Below are 27,652 nucleotides of genomic sequence, written 5' to 3'. Positions count from 1 at the left end.
TGATGAAGAGAGAAAAAAAATGAACATATACAGTTTGTAGATGACACTCCACAAATCAAGATCAATGGACAGAAAGGATCAATGGAAGGAAGAATACCGAACCCTAATACAGCTGCATAGATTTTAATTAAAAATTTGTTTGCATATAAAAGGAGAAACATGGAGAAAGGGGAATACTTTGGCTAAGAAATCAAGACATATCAAGCCAAGGACGGAAAAAATATACCACTTATGACTTCATTTTTCTTTTTTATTAACAGGGTTTGTACAAATATGACTTCATGAACAAACCACACATCAATAATTATATAAAGCTTTATTGATCCCAAAGTATTTGCCATCAAAAATGAGTCATTGTTGTAAAAATCATAATGATGCCACAATTTAGATTTATTGTGAACCTTATGGGAAATCATAATACCATTATCATTAACTTGAAACTATTTCATTTTTCAAAGACCTTTCTTAGAATTAAAAGTATAATCATAAATTATGTTAATTTCCACTTCTAAAATTTTTTTTTGATCACAAATGACGTTGGTTGGCACTTAATGTGTTTATTTCAGGAATAACTTTTGCACAGATGTAATTGATTAACATTAAAAAATCAGAATGTGAGTTTCCCATACAGATTATGAGTTCCTATAAAGTACAGAAGTGCACTGTCGAGATGTTAAGGCACTTGGGGACAAAAGACGCTTCCATGTTTCTTTAGCTTACAGCTTGGCTTTATGGTTAGAAGACTCTTTTATGCTTTTGACAAGAGAAGGGTCCCCTGCTCCCTGGGGCCAGTTGTCATGATCTGTTAAATGGAAAACCTCAGGTCAGATACGAATCTATTAACCTCATCAGTTCTCTTAGTTCCCACCAAACCCATTTGTCATTTTCCCTGGATCACCCCTTTTCTTAGCAAGAAAAAAGAAATCATTGGGACAGGTGGCAAAGGCTTTGAGAAAAATCTCAATTTGAATCCCATCTCTGTCACTTAATAACTTTGTAGAAGTTACTTCTACAGATTTGGAGAAGTTACTCTTGCTAAGCCTCAGTTTCCTCATCTATTAAGTAAGTGTTCGTCGTTCACTTTGCGACACCATGGACTGTAGCCTGCCAGGCTCCTCCATGAAATTCTCCAGGCAAGAAAACTGAGGGGTTTGCCATTCCCTTCTCCAGGGGATCTTCCTGATCCAGGGATTGAACGCTGGTCTCCTCCATTGCAGGTGGATTCTTAACCAGCTGATTCACCAGGGAAATCCCCATCTATTAGCGGAGATACCAACATCTCTCTGTTAAAGGTGAGAGGGTCCATGTGATCCCTGCATATAGCACTGGACATAACGTAGACATTCAACCAATCTTACTTCCTTAATAACGGTACCTTCTGAAACATGCTTACTTTGTACCAGACACTTAGAGTTGCCCCGTCCCGGCATCCAGTCTCCCATCTCCTCTTTCCACTTAGAAACCCATGAGGTTCTGGAGAAGTGACCCTACTTGGATCACAGATTGATCTAAGTAAGTGTACTCTATTCCCCTTGCTGAGGTTACTGGTCAAACATGGACACTTGCATAAGCTAGTACCAAGCAGAGAGAATCTCAGAATTTGGTTAAAAATGCTGAGAAAAAGTCATCCCCTCCCCTCTGTCTCTGTCCAAATGGACGTGAACAAAGAAGCATGGAGCTTCAGGAGTGGCAGGCACCAGGAGAGTCCATCTTAAGATATGGCCAATGTAATAGCAGCAAAAAGAGAGGGAAAAGGGAAAAAAATGCCCTCGATAAAATCAGTGAGCTGCAGAGTGAAGACTCACCTGTTATTTGAGACAATAAATCCCTTCATTGCTTGAGCCAGTCTGAGTTTTAACTAAAAGCATTCTATCTGATACAGTACCTTTAATGTGCATTAACTAATCTAATTCTCCCAAGAGCCAATGAAATGAATACTATAAGGGACCTCACTTTATAGAAAAGAAAATGAAGGCATACAGAAATAAATACCCTCAAGAACATCAGCTAATAAGCTAATAAAAGCTAATAAGCTTTCATCCCAGGCATTCTCACCGTAGGACTGGCAATCTTAAAATTTCAGAAGGAATGGCTATTCCCGCTCATTATTTTAAGAGAGTATATTCTTAAAGGGAAGCCCAGGTGGCAGAGTGGAAAAGAATCTGCCTGCCAAGGCAGGCGATGCAAGAGATGCGGGTTCCATCCCTGGGTCAGGAAAATCCCCTGGAGAAGGAAATGGCAACCCACTCCAGTATTCTTGCCTGGGAAATCCCATGGACAGAGGAGCCTGGCAGGCTACAGTCCATGGGGTCGCAAAGAGTTGGACACAACTGACCGACCAAGTACGCACATATTCTTAAAAGATGGATGTGGCCGCTTTCTTCAAAAACTTAAAAAATATTTTTTTGTACTGATTAAACAAAAACAACAGTGTTAGAATTACAAAAGAAAACCATTTCACTGGAGGCCTGGAGAAGCAGTCACCTAGAGGGGTTTTTTCCCCCTCTAAAAAGGAAAGGGATGTACCTCACTTTAACAAACACTGACTCAACTCCACTGGTGAGGGAAGTGGAAAGGTTCTCCCTCCACCTTTGCTACTTTAAATACTATCAGAATCGCGCATCGAACCTGGACTGGCAACTCGTTTCTTACATGATATTCTACATGTTTCAATGTCACTCTCCCAGAGGGATGGTGTGGGGAGGGAGGAGAGAGGAGGGTTCAGGATGGGGAACACATGTATGCCTGTGGCGGATTCATTTTGATATTTAGCAAAACTAATACAATTATGTAAAGTTTAAAAATAAAATAAAATTTAAAAAAATAATAAATAAATAAATAAATACTATCAGAAAACAATATTATATAACCATGAAGGCATTTCTGTGTTTCCAAATGAGATCCTTAAAGCCACAGAATCTCATACACATTACTACAATGGTAGTGTTAGTAAAAAATTATGCCAGGGGAAATAATGAGTAATATTATAGATCCAAACCAATCAATGATTAATGCAAAGAAGGGCTGAATCATTGATGAGACTATTAGCACATGAAAGAGTAGGGTGAAAAGAGTAAGTCCTGAACAGGAAATTCAAGTACATACATGCTACATCAACCACATTTTAATTGTGTGTGTGTGCTCAGTTGTGTGACTCTTTGCAACCTCATGGACTATATCCCACCAGGCTTCTCTGTCCATGGGATCTTCAAGTCTAGAATACTGGAGTGGGTTGCCACTTCCTACTCCAGGGGATCTTTCCAAACCAGGGATTGGACCCATGTCTCCTGTGTCTCCTGCACTGGCAGGCAGATTCTTTATCACTGTGCCACCAGAGAAGCCCTTTAATTCACTGGCAATCATTTAATCAACTATCTTTGGCAACAGTTTGGACACATTTGAATTTCATATCCTTTTCTACATTTTGGGAGTGATTAGCTTGGACATGCCTTGCTTTCATGGATGTGTTTTGTCATGTATGATGTAACTGTGATACTTGACTAATTTTTTAGGATCCTTTCAACTCCAAAGTTTGATGGTCTAGTCATAAGATACATACACACACACACACACATTTGCATGCAATATCTACATTAGATTGAGAAATATAAACTTGTTTTGTACATCAAAAATGAATGAACACAGCATATTCCTATGGTTTCCCTCAATCTATAACCTGAAGATACTGTAAAATAGCATCATACCACCCCTCCCCATCTAACAGGTCTGATTCTCCCACTCATATACACAAGCCACTAACTGGATAAACAAAGAGAAGTTAAATATCAAAAGTATGGCACATTCCTGCCTCTGTTCTCGTCTCTCTCCTGTACATATATATTCACACTGAGAATATTTTTCAAGGTTAAATTCCACTAGCCTATGCACACGTAAACAAGTCCTTAAACAGGTAAAGCTGTGTGCTATAATAAAGATATTTAGATATTTGCTGCACTAGGAATATTGCCTTTAAAAATCATATGATGACTATAAATATTTTGTACATTTTTTGGATGTTCTACAAGAAGAAAAAAAAAACAAAACCCTTATCTCTTAAGTACCTAGAGGAATTTTGAAAACCTGAACAGGAGAAGGCACAAAGGCACTCATTTCTTGGCCACTCACCTGGTATCTCAAATAACTGTGTGTACAGAGACTGGCCCCCATCCACATACACCAACTGTCCGGTGACAAAGGAAGCAGCAGGAGACAGCAGGAAGCATACCAAGGAGGAGACCTGGAAACAGAAGCACACATATGCACTCAGAAAATTAGATACCCCTCACTTCTGGCTGCTTCCCATTTCCGAGTAGACACCTCTGAAATGACAGAACTGTAACCTGAAGCCTGCAGCCTTTAGAATGCCAGGCTGTGTGTACTATAATCTGAAGGTACATAATAGATGCCTTTTTCTATTTGAGCATCATTAAAGTCAGGGATGTGACTAGGGTGAAGGCAAAATAAAAAGAGCCTTTTAGGTTGTTGTTCAGTTACTAAGTCGTGTTCGACTCTTTGCAATACCAGGGACTGTAACACGCCAGGCTCCTTTGTCCTCCAGTGTGAAATGAATCACACAATGTGACGTAGTTAAGGGACCTTCCTCGTGGTCCAGTGGTTAAGACTCCATGCTTCCACTGCAGGGGGTTTGGGGTTCAATCTCTGGTCAAGGAACTAGGAACCTGTAGGCAGGGTCACGTGGCCAAAAAAATTTTTTGAATCTTTTTTAAAATACAACAACATGAAGGAACCAAAAGTGAAAGCAGTGCTGTGTCTGCTCTGTCCCATCAAATAATTCAGTTCCTTCCATGATCCTCATTGTTTTCAACACCATCACATGCCTTTTATAGTTTTCTCCCTGAAACGCTCACTGTGTCTGTGTAACAATAAACTGGCATTCTAGCTTGTTTAGTCCATGGTCCTCGCAGGCCCAAAGCCCAGGGTCTCAGAGTACAGGAGCTTTCTATCAGGGGGACTTCAGAATCCTGCTGCAGCCCTGAGAAACAGATAGGTGACTGGCGAGTTCAGCAACAACCACTCCCAAAACCAAAGAAAAAGATGGAAATATTTCACTGGATGTAAACGGACTCTCACATGAGGTTGTTGACACAAGCAGAGTTTGTCAAAGGGTGATCTTAAGCTCCTACATCAGAATCCCTAGGGCTGCTTACTGAAACTCCAGACTCCAAGATCCTACACTTAAGATCATCTGGGTTGTCAACTCTGGGGTTAGAGCCCCAGAATCTTCCATTTTATCAGGCTGCCAAGCAGGGCTGAGACAAGGGGGAGACTAATGAGGTGCCTGGGATGCAGCAGTTAAGGAGGTGCTTGCTCTAGGGGGCAGGTGGTCCCTAAATACTGTTTGTGCCTTGCTTGCCTCACCCCAGTCCTGATCCTGTGTGCAGCACTACAGCCTGTGTGTTCACAGGGCTGTGCCTCTTTGAGGCTCTGAGACCTGAGAGAAGGCGGGCACAGCCTTCCCTCCATCCCTGTGTCCCCGGCAGGTAGTATAGGACTGCACTGTCCAAAAAGGAGGCCACGAACCATATGACACAACCAAAACGTTTTCACACATCGAAAAATGATCGAAAAAGCAAGAGAGTTCCAGAAAAACATCTATTTCTGCTTTATTGACTATGCCAAAGCCTTTGAGTGGATCACAATAAACTGTGGAAAATTCTTCAAGAGATGGGAATACCAGACCACCTGACCAGCCTCTTGAGAAACCTATATGCAGGTCAGGAAGCAACAGAACTGGACATGGAACAACAGACTGGTTCCAAATAGGAAAAGGAGTACGTCAAGGCTGTATACTGTCACCCTGCTTATTTAACTTATATGCAGAGTACATCATGAGACACACTGGACTGGAAGAAGCACAAGCTGGAATCAAGGTTGCCGGGAGAAATATCAATAACCTCAGATATGCAGATGACACCACCCTTATGGCAGAAAGTGAAGAGGAACTAAAAAGCCTCTTGAAAGTGAAAGAGGAGAGGGAAAAGTTGGCTTAAAGCTCAACATTCAGAAAACGAAGATCATGGCATCTGGTCCCATCACTTCACGGGAAATAGATGGGGAAACAGTGGAAACAGTGTCAGACTTTATTTTGGGGGGCTCCAAAATCACTGCAGATGGTGACTGCAGCCATGAAATTAAAAGACGCTTACTCCTTGGAAGGAAAGTTATGACCAACCTAGATAGCATATTCAAAAGCAGAGACATTACCTTGCCAACAAAGGTCCGTCTAGTCAAGGCTATGGTTTTTCCAGTGGTCATGTATGGATGTGAGAGTTGGACTGTGAAGAAGGCTGAGCGCTGAAGAATTGATGCTTTTGAACTGTGATGTTGGAGAAGACTCTTCAGAGTCCCTTGGACTGTAAAGACATCCAACCAGTCCATTATGAAAGAGATTAGCCCTGGGATATATTTGGAGGGAATGATGCTGAAGCTGAAACTCCAGTACTTTGGCCACCTCATGCGAAGAGTGGACTCATTGGAAAAGACTCTGATGCTGGGAGGGATTGGGGGCAGGAGGAGAAGGGGACGACAGAGGATGAGATGGCTGGATGGCATCACTGACTCCATGGACATGAGTCTGAGTGAACTCCGGGAGTTGGTGATGGACAGAGGCCTGGCGTGCTACGATTCATGGGGTCACAAAGAGTCGGACACGAGTGAGCGACTGAACTGAACTGAACTGAATCTGAATTGAGAGGCACTATAAGTATAAAATCACACACCAGATTCAGAAGTCTTTTTCTTCTTGGAAAAGAAAAATGTAAAATAGTCTCATTAGTAATTGTTAAAATGATAATGTTTTAGGTATACTAAGTTAAATAAGATTTATTTTTTAAACTAATTTCACTTTTTAAAACTTTTCTTAATGTGGCTATTACAAAGTTTAAGATTACATATGTGACTATTACCACAGTTCTATTGGACAGAGTCGGTGTGGAATTAATGATTTAAAAGTTCCCACATTCCTGGGAAAGGGCTGATGGGGCCTGGGAACAAGTAACAGTCAGAACTAGCTTTCCCCTGTGTAATCAATCAATGACAACTCACCCTGTGAACACTGTTTTGTTACTCAACCAATCCGTGAAAGTTCCTTGACCCTGTAAGTTAGCCAGTCAGGAAGACTCATGCCAATAAGTCCCTTTCTGAGTGTCAGCCAAACAACGACCCTCTCACTCAAAGTCTGCAAATCTCTAAAACCAAACTTCCCCCAAGGGAAAAAAGAAAACTCAATAGTCTACTCCGAGAGACTGTGCCTGACCAGGAATAACTGTGCTTTGGTGCTGAGTTCTGTTTCAAATATCGAGTGGTGGCCTCATCCTTTGACAGTGTTTACAATAAAGTAACTACTTATTAAGTGTTTACAGAGTGAAGGAATCTTTTTGCATCTCTCCCCTTCAAATAAAGAGATTTTCTGTTGCCTAACTCAAAAAAGACACGAACCCTTTGAGAGAGTCATTTCCTAGGCAGGTTGATAGGAAATCTAGGGGTCCCCAAGGAGAGAGGGGTCTGGAATTCTCAAGGAGGAAGGACAAACTTTTTTTCTTTCTCCACATTCCTTAGGATTATATAACAATAATGTATCCTGCCTAAGGACAGTCTTTGGATTCAACCTTCTGTTATCTTAAAATGTTAATTATGGGAGTAGACCTGGTCTTTACAAGGATGTATCTTGCCTGAGGACAGTGTTATCTTAAAATGTAAATTATGGGAGTAGGTCTGATGAGGTCTTTACAACCTCCAGACATTCTTTGGATTCACTGGAGAGTATATAACTTCATTGTTAACACTAGCAAGCAGGTACTCTTTCTACCCCCTTCTGATGCCTATGTCAGAAGCTTTCTCTATCTCCTTTATACTTTAATAAAACTTTATTACACAAAAGCTCCGAGCGATCAAGCCTCGTCTCTGGCCCCGGATTGAATTCTTCTCCTCCGGGGGCCAAGAATCCCGGTGTATTTGCGTGATTCAACAACAACCTTTCATCTTGGGGGCTCGTCCGGGATCCTTCAGGACAAGGTAAGGAAGCTTGGAGCTTTAGTTCTTTGTTCTCTTAGCGAACACGTTTTCTGCCGTGCTTTACTAACTCTACCGTGTGCTTGTGTGAATGAATGGCATGCCCTGCGTGAAGCAAGTAAGGGGCCCTGCTCTGCGGTTCCACGGTGATCTCATACAGCTTATGGCAGAAACCTGTCGGGGCGTTATACCGACCTGCCAATGCCAAGAGGCACCCAATGTCTCCTTCGGGAACCGACCAGAAATGGGCAAAGCGTGTGGACCGAACTCTCCTTTCTCAAGAGAAACTTTTCCGTCTCTTTGACCATTTCATAACTCCTTGGGAATTAGAAGTACTAACCTAATCTATCAGATCATAGACTTTCAAGGGACTTGTGATCTATACTGTTACTGTGTACTGTGGCTTAGGTCCCAAACTTGGATTGGTAGTCAAGAAAGTGTCTAGCCTCGCTAGGAATCAAAAGTTCGTAAGCTAGATGGAGCTCTAGCTCCCAGAACATCTCTGAGGTTAAAGATTACTCAGATTGGGACTGCAATGGTTTTTTTTCTTTGGTAACACCGGCTCTTAGTGGATCAGAGGAGGCTGTTATACTGGTGTGGTGATGCTTGGAAAGACCATCTCAGTTTTATGTTCATGTCGGTCTTATTGTAGTCAGGAAATACTCAGGGTCGTGCACAGGCACTCAGGTGACGAATGTTTCCTACAGCGGTCTTAGCTTGGGAGGCATTCCGGAAGGTTACTCTGATTCACCCCGGGTGACATCAGAGGCAAACAAGGTTAAGGGTGAAGAGCTGGACGTCAAGTAGGGATGCTATCAAGTCTACCCCTGGTACATCCCCACCCCATCTCGGTGGTAGAACCGGGAGGGACGAGTACGGCGCCTGCGTCGGTAAGGGACAGACTAAGTCCGACCAGGAAGGAAAAGCTTTTGGTGTAACGTCTGTCTACACCCCCATCTAGAGCAGGGAGGGACGCCTCCGGTAGAAAAATGGCCTTGGTCGCTTTTTTTCTCTCTTACAGATGGGAGCTAACAATTCCAGCCTCACTCCTTTGAACTGTATCCTGAAAAACTGGGATAGATTTGATCCCCAGGGCTTAAAAAAGACACACCTGGTCTTCCTATGTGATACTGCATGGCCACGGTATCCATTGGAGGATGGCGAACGGTGGCCAGTTGGAGGGTCTCTTAAGTATAATACTATTCTACAATTAGACCGGTTCTGTAAGGAACAAGGGAAATGGGTAGAAGTAGCATATGTGTTGCCCTTTTTCTCTATGCGAAATATGCCAGACTTAATGTCCTAAGGGTATAAATTTGGGTGTGAAACCTTCAGCTCCCTCCTGTCCTCTTACTTTGCCCCCGTACCGGGGACTCCAAACTGGGATTCAAACTGCCCACATGGAGGTCCAAATAACTCCTGTCTCAGTACGACCTCAGACTACTCTGGTTTCAGTAGAAACTCAGACCATCGAAGTAAGAGATGAGATGGAGGACAGGAGACAAAGAGAAGAGGAAAAACAGGTTTCTCCAATCTATCCCTGGGATCATATGCGCAGAGCAGCCAGAGAGACTGAGGAACAGCCACACAAGCTGTTGCCTCTTTATGAAACACCCACCGGGAGAAATAGTCTGTGAGAGTTAATAAGCCTTTCTCTTATTAAGAAATACAAAGAATCAAGGAGGATCTGGGAGACTATTTAGAGGACCCAGAAAAATATATTAGAGCCTTTAAAGGTGTTACTCTGCTTTATGACCTCACTTGGAAGGATGTGATGTATATCTTGGGACAAACGCTGACTCCTGAGTCAAAGACTGAGTTTTGGGAAAGCGGTTGCTTATGGAGATGAATGGCTTGGTAATGAATCAGTAGGGAAGAGGGAGAACGAGATATCGGCCCTCCCCACTGGGACTCAGGCGGTCCCAACTATAGAACCAGACTGGGACTACAACACAGCTAAAGGAAGATGGGATCAGAGTCATTTTGTTAGATGTATTCTTGAGGGACTTAGGCAGGCGCGTTCTAAGCCTTTAAACTATGGCAAATTGGCAGATATAGAACAGGAGGAGAAAGAAACTCCTGGTAAATTCCTAGATAGACTGAGAGAAGGCCTTCGAAGATTCACTGAGATTGATCCCAAAAGTGAAGAGGGAAAAGTGATCTTAAAGGATAGATTTCTCACTCAGTCGGCTCCAGATATCCGCCGTAAGCTATTAAAACAGGCGTATGGACCAAATCAGTCTTTAGATACTCTGTTACAACTGGCTCAGACAGTCTATTATGGTAGGGAATATGAGGAAAAGAAAGAAAGGCAAAAAAAGACAAAGGAAAAGGCGGAAGCCTTCGCCATGGCTATGAAAAACGTTCTTAAACAGCCTGAGAAAAATGCCCAGAGGGGCCCAGGTGAAAAGGGATGGGCTTGCTACTACTGTGGAAAGGAGGGGCACCTCAAGCGAGATTGCCCTCAGGCATCTAAGCCGTCCCCGGCTCCCTGTCCGGTCTGCAAAGGACCACACTGGAAGAGAGACTGCCCCCAGAGGCGTAGGTCTCCGGGGTCGGACTCTCAAGACAATCAGGACTGAAGGTGCCCGGGGGTCCTCACACAAGCTCCCATCCTAATTACACCTGAGGAACCCCGGGTATTAATAGTTGTGGGGGGCCAATCCGTCGATTTCCTTTTAGATACTGGGGCAACTTATTCTGTGCTTACTGAAGCCCCCGGCCCACTTTCTTCCCGATCCACTTCCGTAATGGGACTGTCTGGACGAGCCAAAAGGTATTATTTCAGTTATTCTTTATCTTGCAACTGGGATTCTGTGCTGTTTTAACATGAGTTTCTGATCTTGCCAGAATCTCCCTCACCCCTTTTGGGAAGGGATATACTGAGCAAGGTCCATGCCTCTGTTTTCATGAATATGGAGCCCTCCCTTTCTCTCCCTTTAGTTGAACAAAATGTAAATCCTAGAGTATGGGCTGATGGAAAATCTGTGGGTCGAGCACAAAATGCTATTCCTGTAGTTGTTAAGCTCAAAGACCCACACATATTTCCACATAAAGACCCACACATATTTCCACATAAAGACCCACACATATTTCCACATAAGAAGCAGTATCCACTGAAACCTGAAGTAAGGAAGGGTTAAAACCCATCATCGAAAATTTAAAGGAGCAGGGACTATTAATTCCCTGTAACAGTCCTTGCAACACTCCTATTTTGGGTATAAAGAAATCGAATGGTAAATGGAGACTAGTTCAAGATTTACGAATAATAAATGAGGCTGTAGTTCCTTTACACCCCGTGGTGCCTAATCCTTATAGTCTATTGTCTGAAATTCCTGAACGGGCCAAATATTTCTCAGTAATTGATTTAAAGGATGCCTTCTATTCAGTGCCTTTGGCGGAAGAAAGTCAATTCCTATTTGCCTTTGAAGACCCTACGCAGCCAGCTTCTCAGTTAACCTGGACAGTTTTGCCCCAGGGATTTCGTGACAGTCCTCACTTATTCGGACAAAGTTTGTCACGGGATCTACAAAATTTTAATAGCTCTGAAGCAGTGGTGTTACAATATGTAGATGATATTTTGCTCTGTGCTGAGACAGAGGAAGCTTGTTCGCGAGCCTCAGAAGATTTCTTAAACTTTCTGGCAGGCTGTGGTTACAAGGCATCAAGAGAAAAGGCTCAGCTTTGTCAACAATCTGTTAGATATCTGGGCCTAATCATATCAGAAGGGACTAGGGCCATAGGCCCTGAGAGAATTAAACCTATACTAAATCACCCCCTACCTATGACTTTAAGACATTGAGAGGATTTTTGGGAATCACAGGTTACTGTCACATTTGGATTCCGGGTTACGGGGAACTTGCTCGGCCTTTATATAAACTTATAGCTGAAACTCAGCAGGCCCAAACCGACAAACTGGTTTGGTCTCCAGAAACTAAAAAGGCTTTTAAGGTTCTTCAGACTGCTCTCCTGCAAGCTCCAGCTCTGAGCTTGCCCACAGGGTCAGAATTTAATTTGTCACTGAAAGAAAAGGTGTGGCATTGCGAGTTTTGACACAACCCCGAGGGCCTCACCAGCAACCTATTGCTTATCTAAGCAGAGAATTAGATGTAGTTTCACATGGGTGGCCCCACTGCCTAAGAGTAATTGGGGCAGCGGCTTTATTAGCACCTGAAGCTTTAAAAATAATTAATGGATGAAACCTTACTGTACTGACTTCTCATGATGTGAGTGGAATCTTAAATTCTAAGGTTAATATTTGGATGACAGACAGTAGGCCTCTTAAGTATCAGTCATTGTTGTTAGAAGGACCAGAAGCTAAGCTTAAAGTTTGTGGAAATTTAAATCCTGGCACTTTCCTTCCTGAGAAGGAAAATGAAACACCTGATCACGATTGTTCTCAATTCCTAACTTTGAACTATGCAGCTTGGGAGGATCTAAAGGATACCCCATTAGACAATCCTGACATGGAAATATTTACAGATGGCAGTTCTTTTGTTCAGGATGGAAACCGTAAAGCAGGTTACGCCGTGGTGACTGCTGAACAGGTTTTGGAAGCAAAATCTCTCCCCCAGGGAGCCAGTGCTCAGTTAGCGGAGCTTGTGGCCCTGACCCGAGCTCTAGAATTAAGCAAAGGGCAGCAGATGGGCCTGATAATCTATGTGAGTCTACTTCTGCTGACTCCAAATATCCTGAGTCTGCCATTGGATCCTCAAGACAATGTCCTCCTGTCCTGGGCTCACTCTTATGCTGCATTCCACAATCGGTCTAACTGCTGGGTCTGCGGAGAGCTCCCCTCTTCGTCAGTGGAAGGCTTCCTGTGGTGGACATCCCCACTTCAAGAAAAAGACTTTCTCCAAGTCTGTGAATACCTTCGACAACAATCACATGCGATGCCTCTTCTTCATCTGATGACATCTACCAACCCTAAAATGGACTGGTGCAACTTTGTACTTTAACTATGGACATAATGTGACTTTTAATTTTGATTCTGATTGTTTTGTTTTTGCTGTTTGCTCCCTGCATCTGTAATTGTATAACTGGGTTTGTTTCTAGCCGCATGAAAGCTTTTAAGTTACAAATGGTTGCTCAAACTCCTGCTACTGCTGTAGCTTCCTCCAGCTACTATTTGGGGCCCCTGGATCAGATATCCTCAATATGAGGATTAGAGAATATGTTGCCTCACCAATTTAGGGACAACGCCCTTGTCAGCTCGGAAGCAGTTATGGAGCAGAACGACCCTTTTCCCAGGGCAACATAATTCTCCTAAAAGAAAAGGGGGAATGAGAGAGTCATTTCCTAGGCAGGTTGATAGGAAATCTAGGGTCCCCAAGGAGAGAGGGGTCTGGAATTCTCAAGGAGGAAGAAAGGACAAACTTTTTTTTTTTCTTTCTCCACATTCCTTAGGATTATATAACAATAATGTATCCTGCCTGAGGACAGTCTCTAGATTAAGGACAGTCTTTGGATTAAACCTTAGACCTGGTCTTTCTGTTATCTTAAAATGTAAATTATGGGAGTAGGTCTGATGAGGTCTTTACAACCTCCAGACATTCTTTGGATTCATTGAGAGTATATAACTTCATTGTCAACACTAGCAAGCAGGTATTCTTTCTACCCCTTCTGATGCCTATGTCAGAAGCTTTCTCTATCTCCTTTATACTTTAATAAAACTTTATTACACAAAAGCTCCGAGCGATCAAGCCTCGTCTCTGGCCCCAGTTGAATTTTTACTAACTCTACCGTGTGCTTGTGTGAATGAATGGCATGCCCTGCGTGAAGCAAGTAAGGGGCCCTGCTCTGCGGTTCCACGGTGATCTCATACAGCTTATGGCAGAAACCTGTCGGGGCGTTATACCGACCTGCCAATGCCAAGAGGCACCCAATGTCTCCTTCGAACCGACCAGAAATGGGCAAAGCGTGTGGACCGAATCCTCCTTTCTCAAGAGAAACTTTTCCGTCTCTTTGACCATTTCATAACTCCTGGGAATTAGAAGTACTAACCTAATCTATCAGATCATAGACTTTCAAGGGACTTGTGATCTATACTGTTACTGTGTACTGTGGCTTAGGTCCCAAACTTGGATTGGTAGTCAAGAAAGTGTCTAGCCTCGCTAGGAATCAAAAGTTCGTAAGCTAGATGGAGCTCTAGCTCCCAGAACATCTCTGAGGTTAAAGATTACTCAGATTGGGACTGCAATTTTTTTTTCTTTCCTTTAACACCGGCTCTTAGTGGATCAGAGGAGGCTGTTATACTGGTGTGGTGATGCTTGGAAAGACCATCTCAGTTTTATGTTCATGTCGGTCTTATTGTAGTCAGGAAATACTCAGGGTCGTGCACAGGCACTCAGGTGACGAATGTTTCCTACAGCGGTCTTAGCTTGGGAGGCATTCCGGAAGGTTACTCTGATTCACCCCGGGTGACATCAGAGGCAAACAAGGTTAGGGGTGAAGAGCTGACGCAAGTAGGGATGCTATCAAGTCTACCCCTGGTACATCCCCACCCCATCTCGGTGGTAGAACCGGGAGGGACGAGTACGGCGCCTGCGTCGGTAAGGGACAGACTAAGTCCGACCAGGAAGGAAAAGCTTTTGGTGTAACGTCTGTCTACACCCCCATCTAGAGCAGGAGGGACGCCCGGTAGAAAAATGGCCTTGGTTTTTTTTTTTTTCTCTCTTACAGATGGGAGCTAACAATTCCAGCCTCTACCTTTGAACTGTATCCTGAAAACTGGGATAGATTTGATCCCCAGGGCTTAAAAAAGACACACCTGGTCTTCCTATGTGATACTGCATGGCCACGGTATCCATTGGAGGATGTGAACGGTGGCCAGTTGAGGGTCTCTAAGTATAATACTATTCTACAATTAGACCGGTTCTGTAAGGAACAAGGGAAATGGGTAGAAGTAGCATATGTGTTGCCCTTTTTCTCTATTAAATATGCCAGACTTAATGTCCTAAGGGTATAAATTTGGGTGTGAAACCTTCAGCTCCTCCTGTCCTCTTACTTTGCCCCTGCACCTGGGACTCCAAACTGGGATTCAAACTGCCCACATGGAGGTTCAAATAACTCCTGTCTCAGTACGACCTCAGACTACTCTGGTTTCAGTAGAAACTCAGACCATCAAGTAAGAGATGAGATGGAGGACAGGAGACAAAGAGAAGAGGAAAACAGGTTTCTCCAATCTATCCCTGGGATCATATGCGCAGAGCAGCCAGAGAGACTGAGGAACAGCCACACAAGCTGTTGCCTCTTTATGAAACACCCACCGGGAGAAATAGTCTGTGAGAGTTAATAAGCCTTTCTCTTATTAAGAAATACAAAGAATCAAGGAGGATCTGGGAGACTATTTAGAGGACCCAGAAAAATATATTAGAGCCTTTAAAGGTGTTACTCTGCTTTATGACCTCACTTGGAAGGATGTGATGTATATCTTGGGACAAACGCTGACTCCTGAGTCAAAGACTCGAGTTTTGGGAAAAGCGGTTGCTTATGGAGATGAATGGCTTGGTAATGAATCAGTAGGGAAGAGGGAGAACGAGATATCGGCCCTCCCCACTGGGACTCAGGCGGTCCCAACTATAGAACCAGACTGGGACTACAACACAGCTAAAGGAAGATGGGATCAGAGTCATTTTGTTAGATGTATTCTTGAGGGACTTAGGCAGGCGCGTTCTAAGCCTTTAAACTATGGCAAATTGGCAGATATAGAACAGGAGGAGAAAGAAACTCCTGGTAAATTCCTAGATAGACTGAGAGAAGGCCTTCAAGATTCACTGAGATTGATCCCAAAAGTGAAGAGGGAAAAGTGATCTTAAAGGATAGATTTTTCTCACTCAGTCGGCTCCAGATATCCGCCGTAAGCTATTAAAACAGGCGTATGGACCAAATCAGTCTTTAGATACTCTGTTACAACTGGCTCAGACAGTCTATTATGGTAGGGAATATGAGGAAAAGAAAGAAAGGCAAAAAGACAAAGGAAAAGGCGGAAGCCTTCGCCATGGCTATGAAAACGTTCTTAAACAGCCTGAGAAAAATGCCCAGAGGGGCCCAGGTGAAAAGGGATGGGCTTGCTACTACTGTGGAAAGGAGGGGCACCTCGCTTAGATTGCCCTCAGGCATCTAAGCCGCCCCCGGCCCCTGTCCGGTCTGCAAAGGACCACACTGGAAGAGAGACTGCCCCAGAGGCGTAGGTCTCCCGGGTCGGACTCTCAAGACAATCAGGACTGAAGGTGCCCGGGGTCCTCACACAAGCTCCCATCCCATTACACCTGAGGAACCCGGGTATTAATAGTTGTGGGGGCCAATCCGTCGATTTCCTTTTTAGATACTGGGGCAACTTATTCTGTGCTTACTGAAGCCCCGCCCACTTTCTTCCCTGATCCACTTCCGTAATGGGACTGTCTGGACGAGCCAAAAGGTATTATTTCAGTTATTCTTTATCTTGCAACTGGGATTCTGTGCTGTTTTAACATGAGTTTCTGATCTTGCCAGAATCTCCTCACCCCTTTGGGAAGGGATATACTGAGCAAGGTCCATGCCTCTGTTTTCATGAATATGGAGCCCTCCTTTCTCTCCCTTTAGTTGAACAAAATGTAAATCCTAGAGTATGGGCTGATGGAAAATCTGTGGGTCGAGCACAAATGCTATTCCTGTAGTTGTTAAGCTCAAAGACCCACACATATTTCCACATAAAGACCCACACATATTTCCACATAAAGACCCACACATATTTCCACATAAGAAGCAGTATCCACTGAAACCTGAAGTAAGGAAGGGTTAAAACCCATCATCGAAAATTTAAAGGAGCAGGGACTATTAATTCCCTGTAACAGTCCTTGCAACACTCCTATTTTGGGTATAAAGAAATCGAATGGTAAATGGAGACTAGTTCAAGATTTACGAATAATAAATGAGGCTGTAGTTCCTTTACACCCCGTGGTGCCTAATCCTTATAGTCTATTGTCTGAAATTCCTGAACGGGCCAAATATTTCTCAGTAATTGATTTAAAGGATGCCTTCTATTCAGTGCCTTTGGCGGAAGAAAGTCAATTCCTATTTGCCTTTGAAGACCCTACGCAGCCAGCTTCTCAGTTAACCTGGACAGTTTTGCCCAGGATTTGGTGACAGTCCTCACTTATTCGGACAAAGTTTGTCACGGATCTACAAAATTTTTAATAGCTCTGAAGCAGTGGTGTTACAATATGTAGATGATATTTTTGCTCTGTGCTGAGACAGAGGAAGCTTGTTCGCGAGCCTCAGAAGATTTCTTAAACTTTCTGGCAGGCTGTGGTTACAAGGCATCAAGAGAAAAGGCTCAGCTTTGTCAACAATCTGTTAGATATCTGGGCCTAATCATATCAGAAGGGACTAGGGCCATAGGCCTGAGAGAATTAAACCTATACTAAATCACCCCTACCTATGACTTTAAGACATTGAGAGGATTTTTGGGAATCACAGGTTACTGTCACATTTGGATTCCGGGTTACGGGGAACTTGCTCGGCCTTTATATAAACTTATAGCTGAAACTCAGCAGGCCCAAACCGACAAACTGGTTTGGTCTCCAGAAACTAAAAAGGCTTTTAAGGTTCTTCAGACTGCTCTCCTGCAAGCTCCAGCTCTGAGCTTGCCCACAGGGTCAGAATTTAATTTGTCACTGAAAGAAAAGGTGTGGCAGTGTAGTTTTGACACAACCCCGAGGGCCTCACCAGCAACCTATTGCTTATCTAAGCAGAGAATTAGATGTAGTTTCACATGGGTGGCCCCACTGCCTAAGAGTAATTGGGGCAGCGGCTTTATTAGCACCTGAAGCTTTAAAAATAATTAATGGATGAAACCTTACTGTACTGACTTCTCATGATGTGAGTGGAATCTTAAATTCTAAGGTTAATATTTGGATGACAGACAGTAGGCCTCTTAAGTATCAGTCATTGTTGTTAGAAGGACCAGAAGCTAAGCTTAAAGTTTGTGGAAATTTAAATCCTGGCACTTTCCTTCCTGAGAAGGAAAATGAAACACCTGATCACGATTGTTCTCAATTCCTAACTTTGAACTATGCAGCTTGGGAGGATCTAAAGGATACCCCATTAGACAATCCTGACATGGAAATATTTACAGATGGCAGTTCTTTTGTTCAGGATGGAAACCGTAAAGCAGGTTACTGCCGTGGTGACTGCTGAACAGGTTTTGAAGCAAAATCTCTCCCCAGGAGCCAGTGCTCAGTTAGCGGAGCTTGTGGCCCTGACCCGAGCTCTAGAATTAAGCAAAGGGCAGCAGATGGGCCTGATAATCTATGTGAGTCTACTTCTGCTGACTCCAAATATCCTGAGTCTGCCATTGGATCCTCAAGACAATGTCCTCCTGTCCTGGGCTCACTCTTATGCTGCATTCCACAATCGGTCTAACTGCTGGGTCTGCGGAGAGCTCCCCTCTTCGTCAGTGGAAGGCTTCCTGTGGTGGACATCCCCACTTCAAGAAAAAGACTTTCTCCAAGTCTGTGAATACCTTCGACAACAATCACATGCGATGCCTCTTCTTCATCTGATGACATCTACCAACCCTAAAATGGACTGGTGCAACTTTGTACTTTAACTATGGACATAATGTGACTTTTAATTTTGATTCTGATTGTTTTGTTTTTGCTGTTTGCTCCCTGCATCTGTAATTGTATAACTGGGTTTGTTTCTAGCCGCATGAAAGCTTTTAAGTTACAAATGGTTGCTCAAACTCCTGCTACTGCTGTAGCTTCCTCCAGCTACTATTTGGGGCCCCTGGATCAGATATCCTCAATATGAGGATTAGGAGAATATGTTGCCTCACCAATTTAGGGACAACGCCCTTGTCAGCCTCGGAAGCAGTTATGGAACGAGAACGCCCCTTTCCCAGGGCAACATAATTCTCCTAAAAGAAAAGGGGGAATGAGAGAGTCATTTCCTAGGCAGGTTGATAGGAAATCTAGGGTCCCCAGGAGAGAGGGGTCTGAATTCTCAAGGAGGAAGAAAGGACAAACTTTTTTCTTTCTCCACATTCCTTAGGATTATATAACAATAATGTATCCTGCCTGAGGACAGTCTCTAGATTAAGGACAGTCTTTGGATTAAACCTTCTGGCTAATTCTGTTATCTTAAAATGTAAATTATGGGAGTAGGTCTGATGAGGTCTTTACAACCTCCAGACATTCTTTGGATTCATTAGAGAGTATATAACTTCATTGTCAACACTAGCAAGCGGGTATTCTTTCTACCCCCTTCTGATGCCTATGTCAGAAGCTTTCTCTATCTCCTTTATACTTTAGTAAAACTTTATTACACAAAAGCTCCGAGCGATCAAGCCTCGTCTCTGGCCCCGGATTGAATTCTTCTCCTCCGGGGGCCAAGAATCCCGGTGTAGTGTATTCTTGTGATTCAACAACAACCTTTCACCTTGTCTCTTGCATCTCCTGCACTGGTAGATGGATTCTTGACCCCTAGACCACCTGGGAGGCCCCCATGACTAATGTATGGCTTCAGGCAAATTACTGAACATCACTGGCTCTTGGTTTCCTAATTTGTAAAATTAGTATAGAGTACAAGTACAAGCCATTTGAGGGGTCTGCCAAGTGCTGTATTCTGTCTCCAAGAGATGTGGAGGGACATCGTAGGAGCTCCGGCAGTTGCTTTTAAAACTACAGCTACATTGACCCTCATAACTCAATCCCAATAACTATTACTTAAAAGAAGACAACTCATTGATAAGCAGTTCTAAACAGTTCCACCAATAGCCTATTGTCAAAGCTCAGCCCCAAAAGTGACATTAGTGATTAGCTGGGGCCACCAGAGGATCTTGAAAACTTGACCTGGAAATGCTAGGACCCTATGAGACAGAGACTGAAACTCTCTCCTTATCTTGCAACTTATTGCAACCCATCATCTCACCTTCCCAATTAGTCACAGTATGGTTGGCAAAACCCTGGGCATACCTAAGATCTTTCCAGGGGATCTGTGAAGTCACAACTGTTCTATGACAATACTGAGTCCTTATCTGTCTTTTTTACTGTGTTGACATTTGTACTAATGGTGCCAAAGTAATGATGGGAAAAATGCCTGGACCCTCAGCACAAGTCATGGCAGGAAAACAAACATGAAGCATCGTACTAACAGTCACAATATTTTTCACCAGTAAGTACTCCTGGAGTGGGCGGGGAGAGTCTGCTTCACTTTCAAATGTCCTCGATGAGCACTAAAATTATTAATCATATTAATCTTGACTACTGGGTACACATCTGTTTAATATCCTGTGTGATGAAGTGGGAATTACACCTTCAGCTCTTGTGCTATATATAGAAGTATAAAGCCTGTTTCGAGGAAAAGAACATGTCCTTGAGCTGCAAACCAAACTAATCATTTTTTTCACAGAACATTTTTTCGGTTTGTTTTCTGCTTGAGAGAATGACTAACAAACTACATTATTCACACTTGGGTATCTGGCAGACATTCTTCCAAAAATGAACCAAGTGAGAGCGCCACTCCAGGCAGCTGAAACAACTGACAGCATTTGTTGTCAATGACAAGATTTGAGCTTTCAAGTGAAAACTAGAACTTTGGAAAAGTTGCATCAATACATGTCACCATGACCTTGACAGTTTCCCAATACCCAAAGAGTTTTTGGAAGAGATCAGTGGTGACATTCATAAATGTGAATCTGGTATTGTACCATGAACTGTGTATCAACATTCAGAAGATGTCTATAACTCAGTGAATCAATATTTTCCAAAAGACCAACGTCTGATGTTACAAAATCATCTATGCATGAAAGACTCAGTAAAAGTGCAAGGAATACTAAGGAATTTTAATAATGGAATACAGAAGTTCACTGAATGGCTTCAGATTCCACATTGCAATTAATCTTTAAGAAACTGCCATTTGTTAAGATTGGATATTAAATATTTTTATACTTTGAGGTCAATTTTCTTATGCATTTTAAGCACTGACTTATACCTTACGGTTGTTGACCCTGGAAAACAATACTCTGTATAGGCTAAACTACCTGTTGTTTGACTGTGCTAAGACCTCAGATGGCCAGAGTTGCCCACAGATTTTTAAAAATTCAAATGTATGACACCATAGTTATGTATGCACATGAGCTGATCAGTCATTAATCCAACAAGATGTCTTGTTTAGTGAGGAAAAACTGGGAGATTTTATGAAATACAAATTTATATTTATGAAACATAAAGATATATTTATATAAAAATACACATAAAATCCCAATGTGCAACAACAGGGTCTAATTAAATATACTATGCTACATCCTTAGCAAGTTGCAGAAAAGAACATACAGTAGAATATCATTTTTGTAAAAATGTCAGTAAACAGAAATATTTTTAAAAGTAAGAACTAGATGTCAGATACAGTTCAGGTCTAGAACCCACCACAAGCTATGGGCCCAAAGCAAGAAGAGAGGCATGTTTATGGATGAGCTGTGGGTATCTCAAAACTTGGGATTAAGGAAAGTCATTGGTTGTGATAAATATGGAGACTAGAGTTGATATGACTTAATGCAGTTTGTACAAATAACATTTTGTTCTACGTAATTATGTAACAGTCATACTTGGTACTCATGCATGAAGTAAACGATTTAATTATGTAATAGTTATACTTTGTCCTCACGCATGAAGAAAATGATATGAGTATATACAGAATGTATCGTCAGTACAAACATCAAGTGTGTACTGTGTGTGCTAAGTCGTGTTGGACTCTTGGTGACCCTATGGACTATATGTAGTTCACCAGAAAACTCTGTCCATGGGATTTTCCAGGCAAGGATACTAGAGTGGGTTGCCATGCCCTCCTCCAGGGGATCTTCCTGACCCAGGGATAGAACCTGCATCTCTTATGTCTCCTGCATTGGCAGGGAGGTTCTTTACCGCTAGTGCCACCTTGGAAGCGCCATGTATGTACCAATACATTGTAATGGGGCAGGTCATTTAATACATAAAATACAGAGCAATAGGAAAAAAAAAAGAAACTGTCACTTGTTGAATATTAAAGAAGAATGTCCACCGTTACTCAGAAAGACTGCTAAAATACGCCTCCTTTTAACTGGCATGAAGCCAGATTTTCTTTGCATGCTTTACCAAAACAACATATTGTAACAGACTGAAAGCAGAAGCAGATGTGAGAGTCCAGCTGTTTTCTATTAAGCCATACATTAAAGAACTGTGTAAAACATGTAAAACAAAGCAAAAATTGTTCATTTTCGTATTTTAAAATGCAGCTATTTTTTCATTAAAAATATTATAGTATTAAATGCCTTTATTTGTTGTTCAACTGCTCAGTCGTATCCAACTCTTTGGAACCCCATGGACTGCAGCATGTCAGGCTTCCCTGTCCTTCACCATTTTTCAGAGCTTGCTCAAACTTACATCAATTGAGTCGGTAATGCCATCCAACCATCTCATCTTCTGTCATCCCCTTCTCCTCCCACCTTCAATCTTTCCCAGAATCAGGGTCTTTTCCAATGAGTCAGCTCTTCGCATCAGGTGGCCAAAGTACTGGAGCTTCAGCTTCAGCATCAATCCCTCAAACGAATATTTGGGATTGATTTCCTTTAGGATGGACTGGTTGATCTCCTTGCAGCCCAAGGGACTCTTAAGAGTCTTCTCCAACACCACAGTTCAAAAGTATCAATTCTTTGGCGTTCAGCCTTCTTTATGGTCCAACTCTAACATCCATGATTTTATTAAGATTATTTTAAATGAATTCATAAATATTTCTTGAATTTCTCAATGTCAAATTTTAATACAGTAACTACAGACTATGGACACAGGATCCTGGTGGGCTATAGTCCATGGGGTCTCAGAGTTGAACACGACCGAATGACTAAGCACAGCACAGCATATAGACAATATATAATTGTTCAGAAAACATAAGGAGGGTTCTCTCCAAAATAAAAGCTTAATCAGATAAATCCCTTGATTAAAATTCTTTCAAAATCACTCTCAGTTTTCCAAATAAAAATCTGGCACCTTGCTCAAAATAGCTCATCAAATGTTGGATTTAACAGTATCTTCTAAAATTTAATATGCAAGTCTATTTTAGTTCAGGAATTCTACTTCTAGAAAGCTACCCTCCACATAAGAGTTCATGACTATAGTCAAGAATGTTCACTGCAGAATTATTACAATATAAAAAAATTAATAAAATCTCAATGTGCAGCAACAGGGTCTAATGCTACAGCCATAGCAAGTTGCAGAAAAACATAGAATCCCATTTTTCTAAAAAAAAAGGTCAGTAAATAGAAATATCTTTAAGCATACACAGTAAATTTCTGGAAAGATATACATCAAACTGATAATGAAAGCTAGCTCTAGGAATTAGAAAACATTTTTCTCTTAGAGTTCTATGGCATTGCTTTTATATTTAGCTTTTTAATATATCTGAAAATTATTTGGTATGTGATATGAGATGGGTGAGTCTAATTTATTTTTAAATGAACAGCCAACTGCTGTAAGACTTTTGCTGAATACTCTTTCCTTGTAGATTTGAAATGTTACTTTTATCCTATAAACTGTGTGTGTGTGTACAGTACTGATATGACAGTCCATTCTATCCCACTACTTTTAATCTCTTCCAGTACCAGCCCCAAATGTAGGAAACAACTGTAGCTTTATAGTATGCATTTTGAGGGGGTGGTTAAATAATTTTATTTCTTTTTGGCCATGCTGGGTCTTCACTGCTGTGTGGGTTTTTCTCTAGTTGTGGAAAACAGGGGCCACCCTCCAGCTATGGTGAGCAGGCTTCTCACTGCAGTGACTTCTCTTGTTGCAGAGCACAGGGTTCTAAGGCATATGGGCTTCAGTAGTTGTGGCTCCTGGGCTCTAGAGCACAGACTCAGCAGTTGTGGTACATGGGTTTAACTACTTGTAGCATGTGGGATTATCCCGGACTAGAGATCGAATACGTGTCTCCTGCGTTGGCAGACAGATTCTTTACCACTGAGCCACCAGGGAAGCCCTACAGTATGTTTTGACAGCAGGAAGGTCAAATCCCCTCATTATTCTTATTCAAAACCTTTTGGGCATTTTGGCATAAATATTTTTCTAGGGAAAACTTTAGAATCAATGTATTAATTCCAAAGATATATTAAATGTGTATGTATGATTTAGGGAAACTTCATTTTAGTAAAATTGAGTCTCTCCATTGAGGAATATGGCATGTCTCTATTTATTTTGGTCTTTTTTTTTCTGTTCTTCAGTAATAAACTTTTTTTCGTTTAGAGTTAAGTTCACTTTGGGTTCTTTTAGTTTTTATTCTTATTATTGTGAAATATATCTCTTTTTTAAAAAATTATATTTTAAGACTGATCTTGCTGGCATTTAAGAAAGCTGTTGATTTTTACAGACTTAAAACTGGTCACCTTACAGAAATCAGGTACGGAACTTCATTTTGTCATAATTGTCTGACTTGCTTAGATTCTGTGTTCAGTTCAGTCACTCACTCTTGTCCAACTCTTTGTGACCCCATGGACCACAGCACGCCAGGCCTCCCTGTCCATCACCAACTCCCTGAGTTTACCCAAACTCACATCCATTGAGTCGGTAATGCCATCCAACCATCTCATCCTCTGTGGTCCCCTTCTCCTCTCACCTTCAATCCCCCCCAGCATCAGGGTCTTTTCAAATGAGTCAGCTCTTCACATCAGGTGGCCAAAGTATTGGAGTTTCAGCTTCAACATCAGTCCTTCCAATGAATACTCAGGACTGATCTCCTTTAGGATGGACTGGTTGGATCTCCTTGCTGTCCAAGGGACTCTAAAGAGTCTTCTCCAACACCACAGTTCAAAAGCATCAGTTCTTCAGCACTTAGCTTTCTTTACAGTCCAACTCTCACATTCATACATGACTACTGGAAAAACCATAGCCTTGACTAGACGGACCTTTGTTGGCAAAGTAATATCTCTGCTTTTGAATATGCTATCTAGGTTGGTCATAACTTTCCTTCCAAGGAGTAAGCATCTTTTAATTTCATGGCTACAGTCACCATCTGCAGTGATTCTGGAGCCCAAAAAATAAAGTCTGACACTGTTTCCCCATCTATTTCCCATGAAATGATGGGACCAGATGCCATGATCTTCGTTTTCTGAATGCTGAGCTTTAAGCCAACTTTTTCACTCTCCTCTTTCACTTTCATCAAGAGACTTTTAGTTCCTCTTCACTTTCTGCCATAAGGGTGGTGTCATCTGCATATCTGAGATTCTGTGTACTATAAAACAACTGAAAAGAGCTGAAAAGTGCAATGAAACAATAAAAACATGCTGCTCTTAACCGACACTGCATTCATTCCTGAATAAATACAGCTTATTTATGAGTGAGTATTCAAGGCACCACGAGCGCAGTATTCCTGGCAGCCAAAAAGCACAGGGAACATAGTTTGAGGGCATGGGAGCAATCTTCTCTATTAACAAATCAGACTATGTGAAAAGGACACTAAAATGTTACAAATCTCCAAAGTATAAAACAAAGTAATTCATCAATGTTAGAAATACACATTACCTCCTCAGGAAATCCAAATCTTTTAGCTGGGATCTTTTGAATGTACTTGTTAAGCAGGTCTTTTGTCAAATAATCATAGTTGCTAAAAGCAGTCTCGGAATAAATGGTTCCCTATGTTTAAAATAAAACAGGAAAAAACAAAGTACATAAAATTAAATTTTAATTGGAAAGACAACAAGGCAGTCTGTCATCCAACACTAACAATTAAGTGGTTTAAGTTTAATAGCGGTTTAAGTTCACATTTGTAATGTTAATTTTTCTCAATATGGTCAAAGAAATACAGTCAACCTCTACTAAAAAAGGATAATCTGAATGCTCATTTTGTGACCTCCCCTCCCCTAATAACCACCCAAGCTTGGGATGTTTTCATAAAAGACTTGGCTTCTGAAAGCATAATCATATGAACATATCAGAGAAGCCCTTAACTGGGGACAATAGAACAGGATAGTCTATTTTGTCTTCCACTAAGGCTTCTATGTTTTACGATGGAAAACTGGCCTATGGTTAAGTAGGACTTAGAAAATACAATATTTTCATGGCTTTTTATCTGGAAAGAAATCACAAACAAAAAATTTGAATCCAATATAAATAAATTAAAATTTTGTTTAAGAATTATTTTATTCAACTTTTAGTAGCTTTCAATGGTTTATAAAAAAAAAATTACTCAAAAGCTGTTTAACACAGGATAAAGCTGCTTGTTATTGGCTCATAACTACAACAGATTATTCGAAGGAGAGGAGAAGACAGGAGAGATGAGAATGTGAGGAAGAAACTTGGCAGTATTAATTACTCCAAACAATATTGGGGTGATATACTGGTTTCTGATTAATCAACTTCTCAGGCTTTCATTTAAAGAGGATGGAATCTTCCAGAGGTATTAAGCTTTAGACATTAAACCCCAAAACATCTCTGGAGGACAAATGTGACTTTAGTATTATGGTTACAGCATCAACACATCATTAAAGGTTGTCCAGAAATGCGTATGTGGAGACCAACATTCCAAAGAATCAACATTCAGAATGGAAATCTATCCAATCTGTCCTATAAATATTTAAGAATGGGTAGAAAAGGTAATGTCAACCCCAAAGGATTAAAAGGATGTGAAGCTTCTGGCTAGGAACCTGCATTTGTTAAAGATAAGATCTCTCTAACATCCACAAATCAGCTCATGCTTTAGTTTCCACTGAGTAGCATAGATAACTATCTATAGATATTATCTACATATATATATATATTATCTGTAACTATATAGATATTAATAGATCCACAGGTAATACCCCCAGACTAGGGGATGATCACTCTCTTAGCAATGACCAGGAATCATCACAGAGAAGTGAATTTGAGCTGAGTTTTGCAGGATATGTGCAAAGTCTCATTTATTATCCCTCTTGGATTATGTGGTCGACATAAAAGGACCAAGGAAGCTTAAAGTTCTGTCTTTAAAAGAAAAAACCTATTCATTTATTTTGGCTGCGTTGAGTCTTAGCTACAGAATGCAGGATCTTCATTGCATAGGTTATGTCTTATGAACGCGAAAGTCGCTCAGTCACGTCTGACTCTTTGTGACCCGATGGACTATACAGTCCATGCAATTCTCCAGGCCAGAATACTGGAGTGGGTAGCCTTTCTCTTCTCCAGGGGATCTTCCCAACCCAGGAATCGAACCCAGGTCGTCCACATTGCAGGTGGATTCTTTACCAACTGAACTATCAGGGAAGCCCAACATAATGTGACAGTTTCTGAAGCTGAACATATGGTAATTTTTTCCCCTATTGTTTACATTATGTTTCAGAGAAGTTTTCCCTTGACTTTCAGTTGACCTTCAACTGGAAATCCTTTCCTAGAACTTTGACTTGAAGTTTCTCTCTCTCCTAATAAAGAATTAATGACATACCAAGAAACAACAAGATAATCTAGGAAAATTCATTCCTTAAAGCAGTGATTCTCAACCTTCACTGAATCTGAATATCCTTCACTGAGAAAGTGAACCAGCTTTTAAAAACACCAATACCTGGTTTCCATAGTTGGGTTCAGTTCAGTTCAGTCGCTCAGTCGTGTCTGACCGTTTGCAACCCCATGGACTGCAACAC

The 27,652-nt window shown here is 41.7% G+C and overlaps 1 protein-coding gene across 1 annotated transcript in view; it reads right to left on the bottom strand.

Moving 5' to 3' along the window:
• Positions 1-236: 236 nt before the first annotated feature.
• Positions 237-27,652, bottom strand: part of PECR (peroxisomal trans-2-enoyl-CoA reductase) — a 53,853-nt gene continuing 26,437 nt past the window's right edge. The window contains exons 6-8 of the mRNA XM_005896179.3: positions 25,563-25,673; positions 4,126-4,237; positions 237-802 (exon numbers count right to left, since the gene is read on the bottom strand). Of these exons, the coding sequence (XP_005896241.2) occupies positions 717-802; positions 4,126-4,237; positions 25,563-25,673 (309 nt within the window). The 3' untranslated portion in view covers positions 237-716. The remainder of the gene's footprint in view (positions 803-4,125; positions 4,238-25,562; positions 25,674-27,652) is intronic.

This window comes from Bos mutus, chromosome 2 (assembly GCF_027580195.1).
Source record: "Bos mutus isolate GX-2022 chromosome 2, NWIPB_WYAK_1.1, whole genome shotgun sequence".
NCBI lineage: Eukaryota > Metazoa > Chordata > Mammalia > Artiodactyla > Bovidae > Bos > Bos mutus.
Note: the sequence above shows the minus strand (reverse complement) of the source record. Positions and strands in the feature narration are given on the sequence as shown.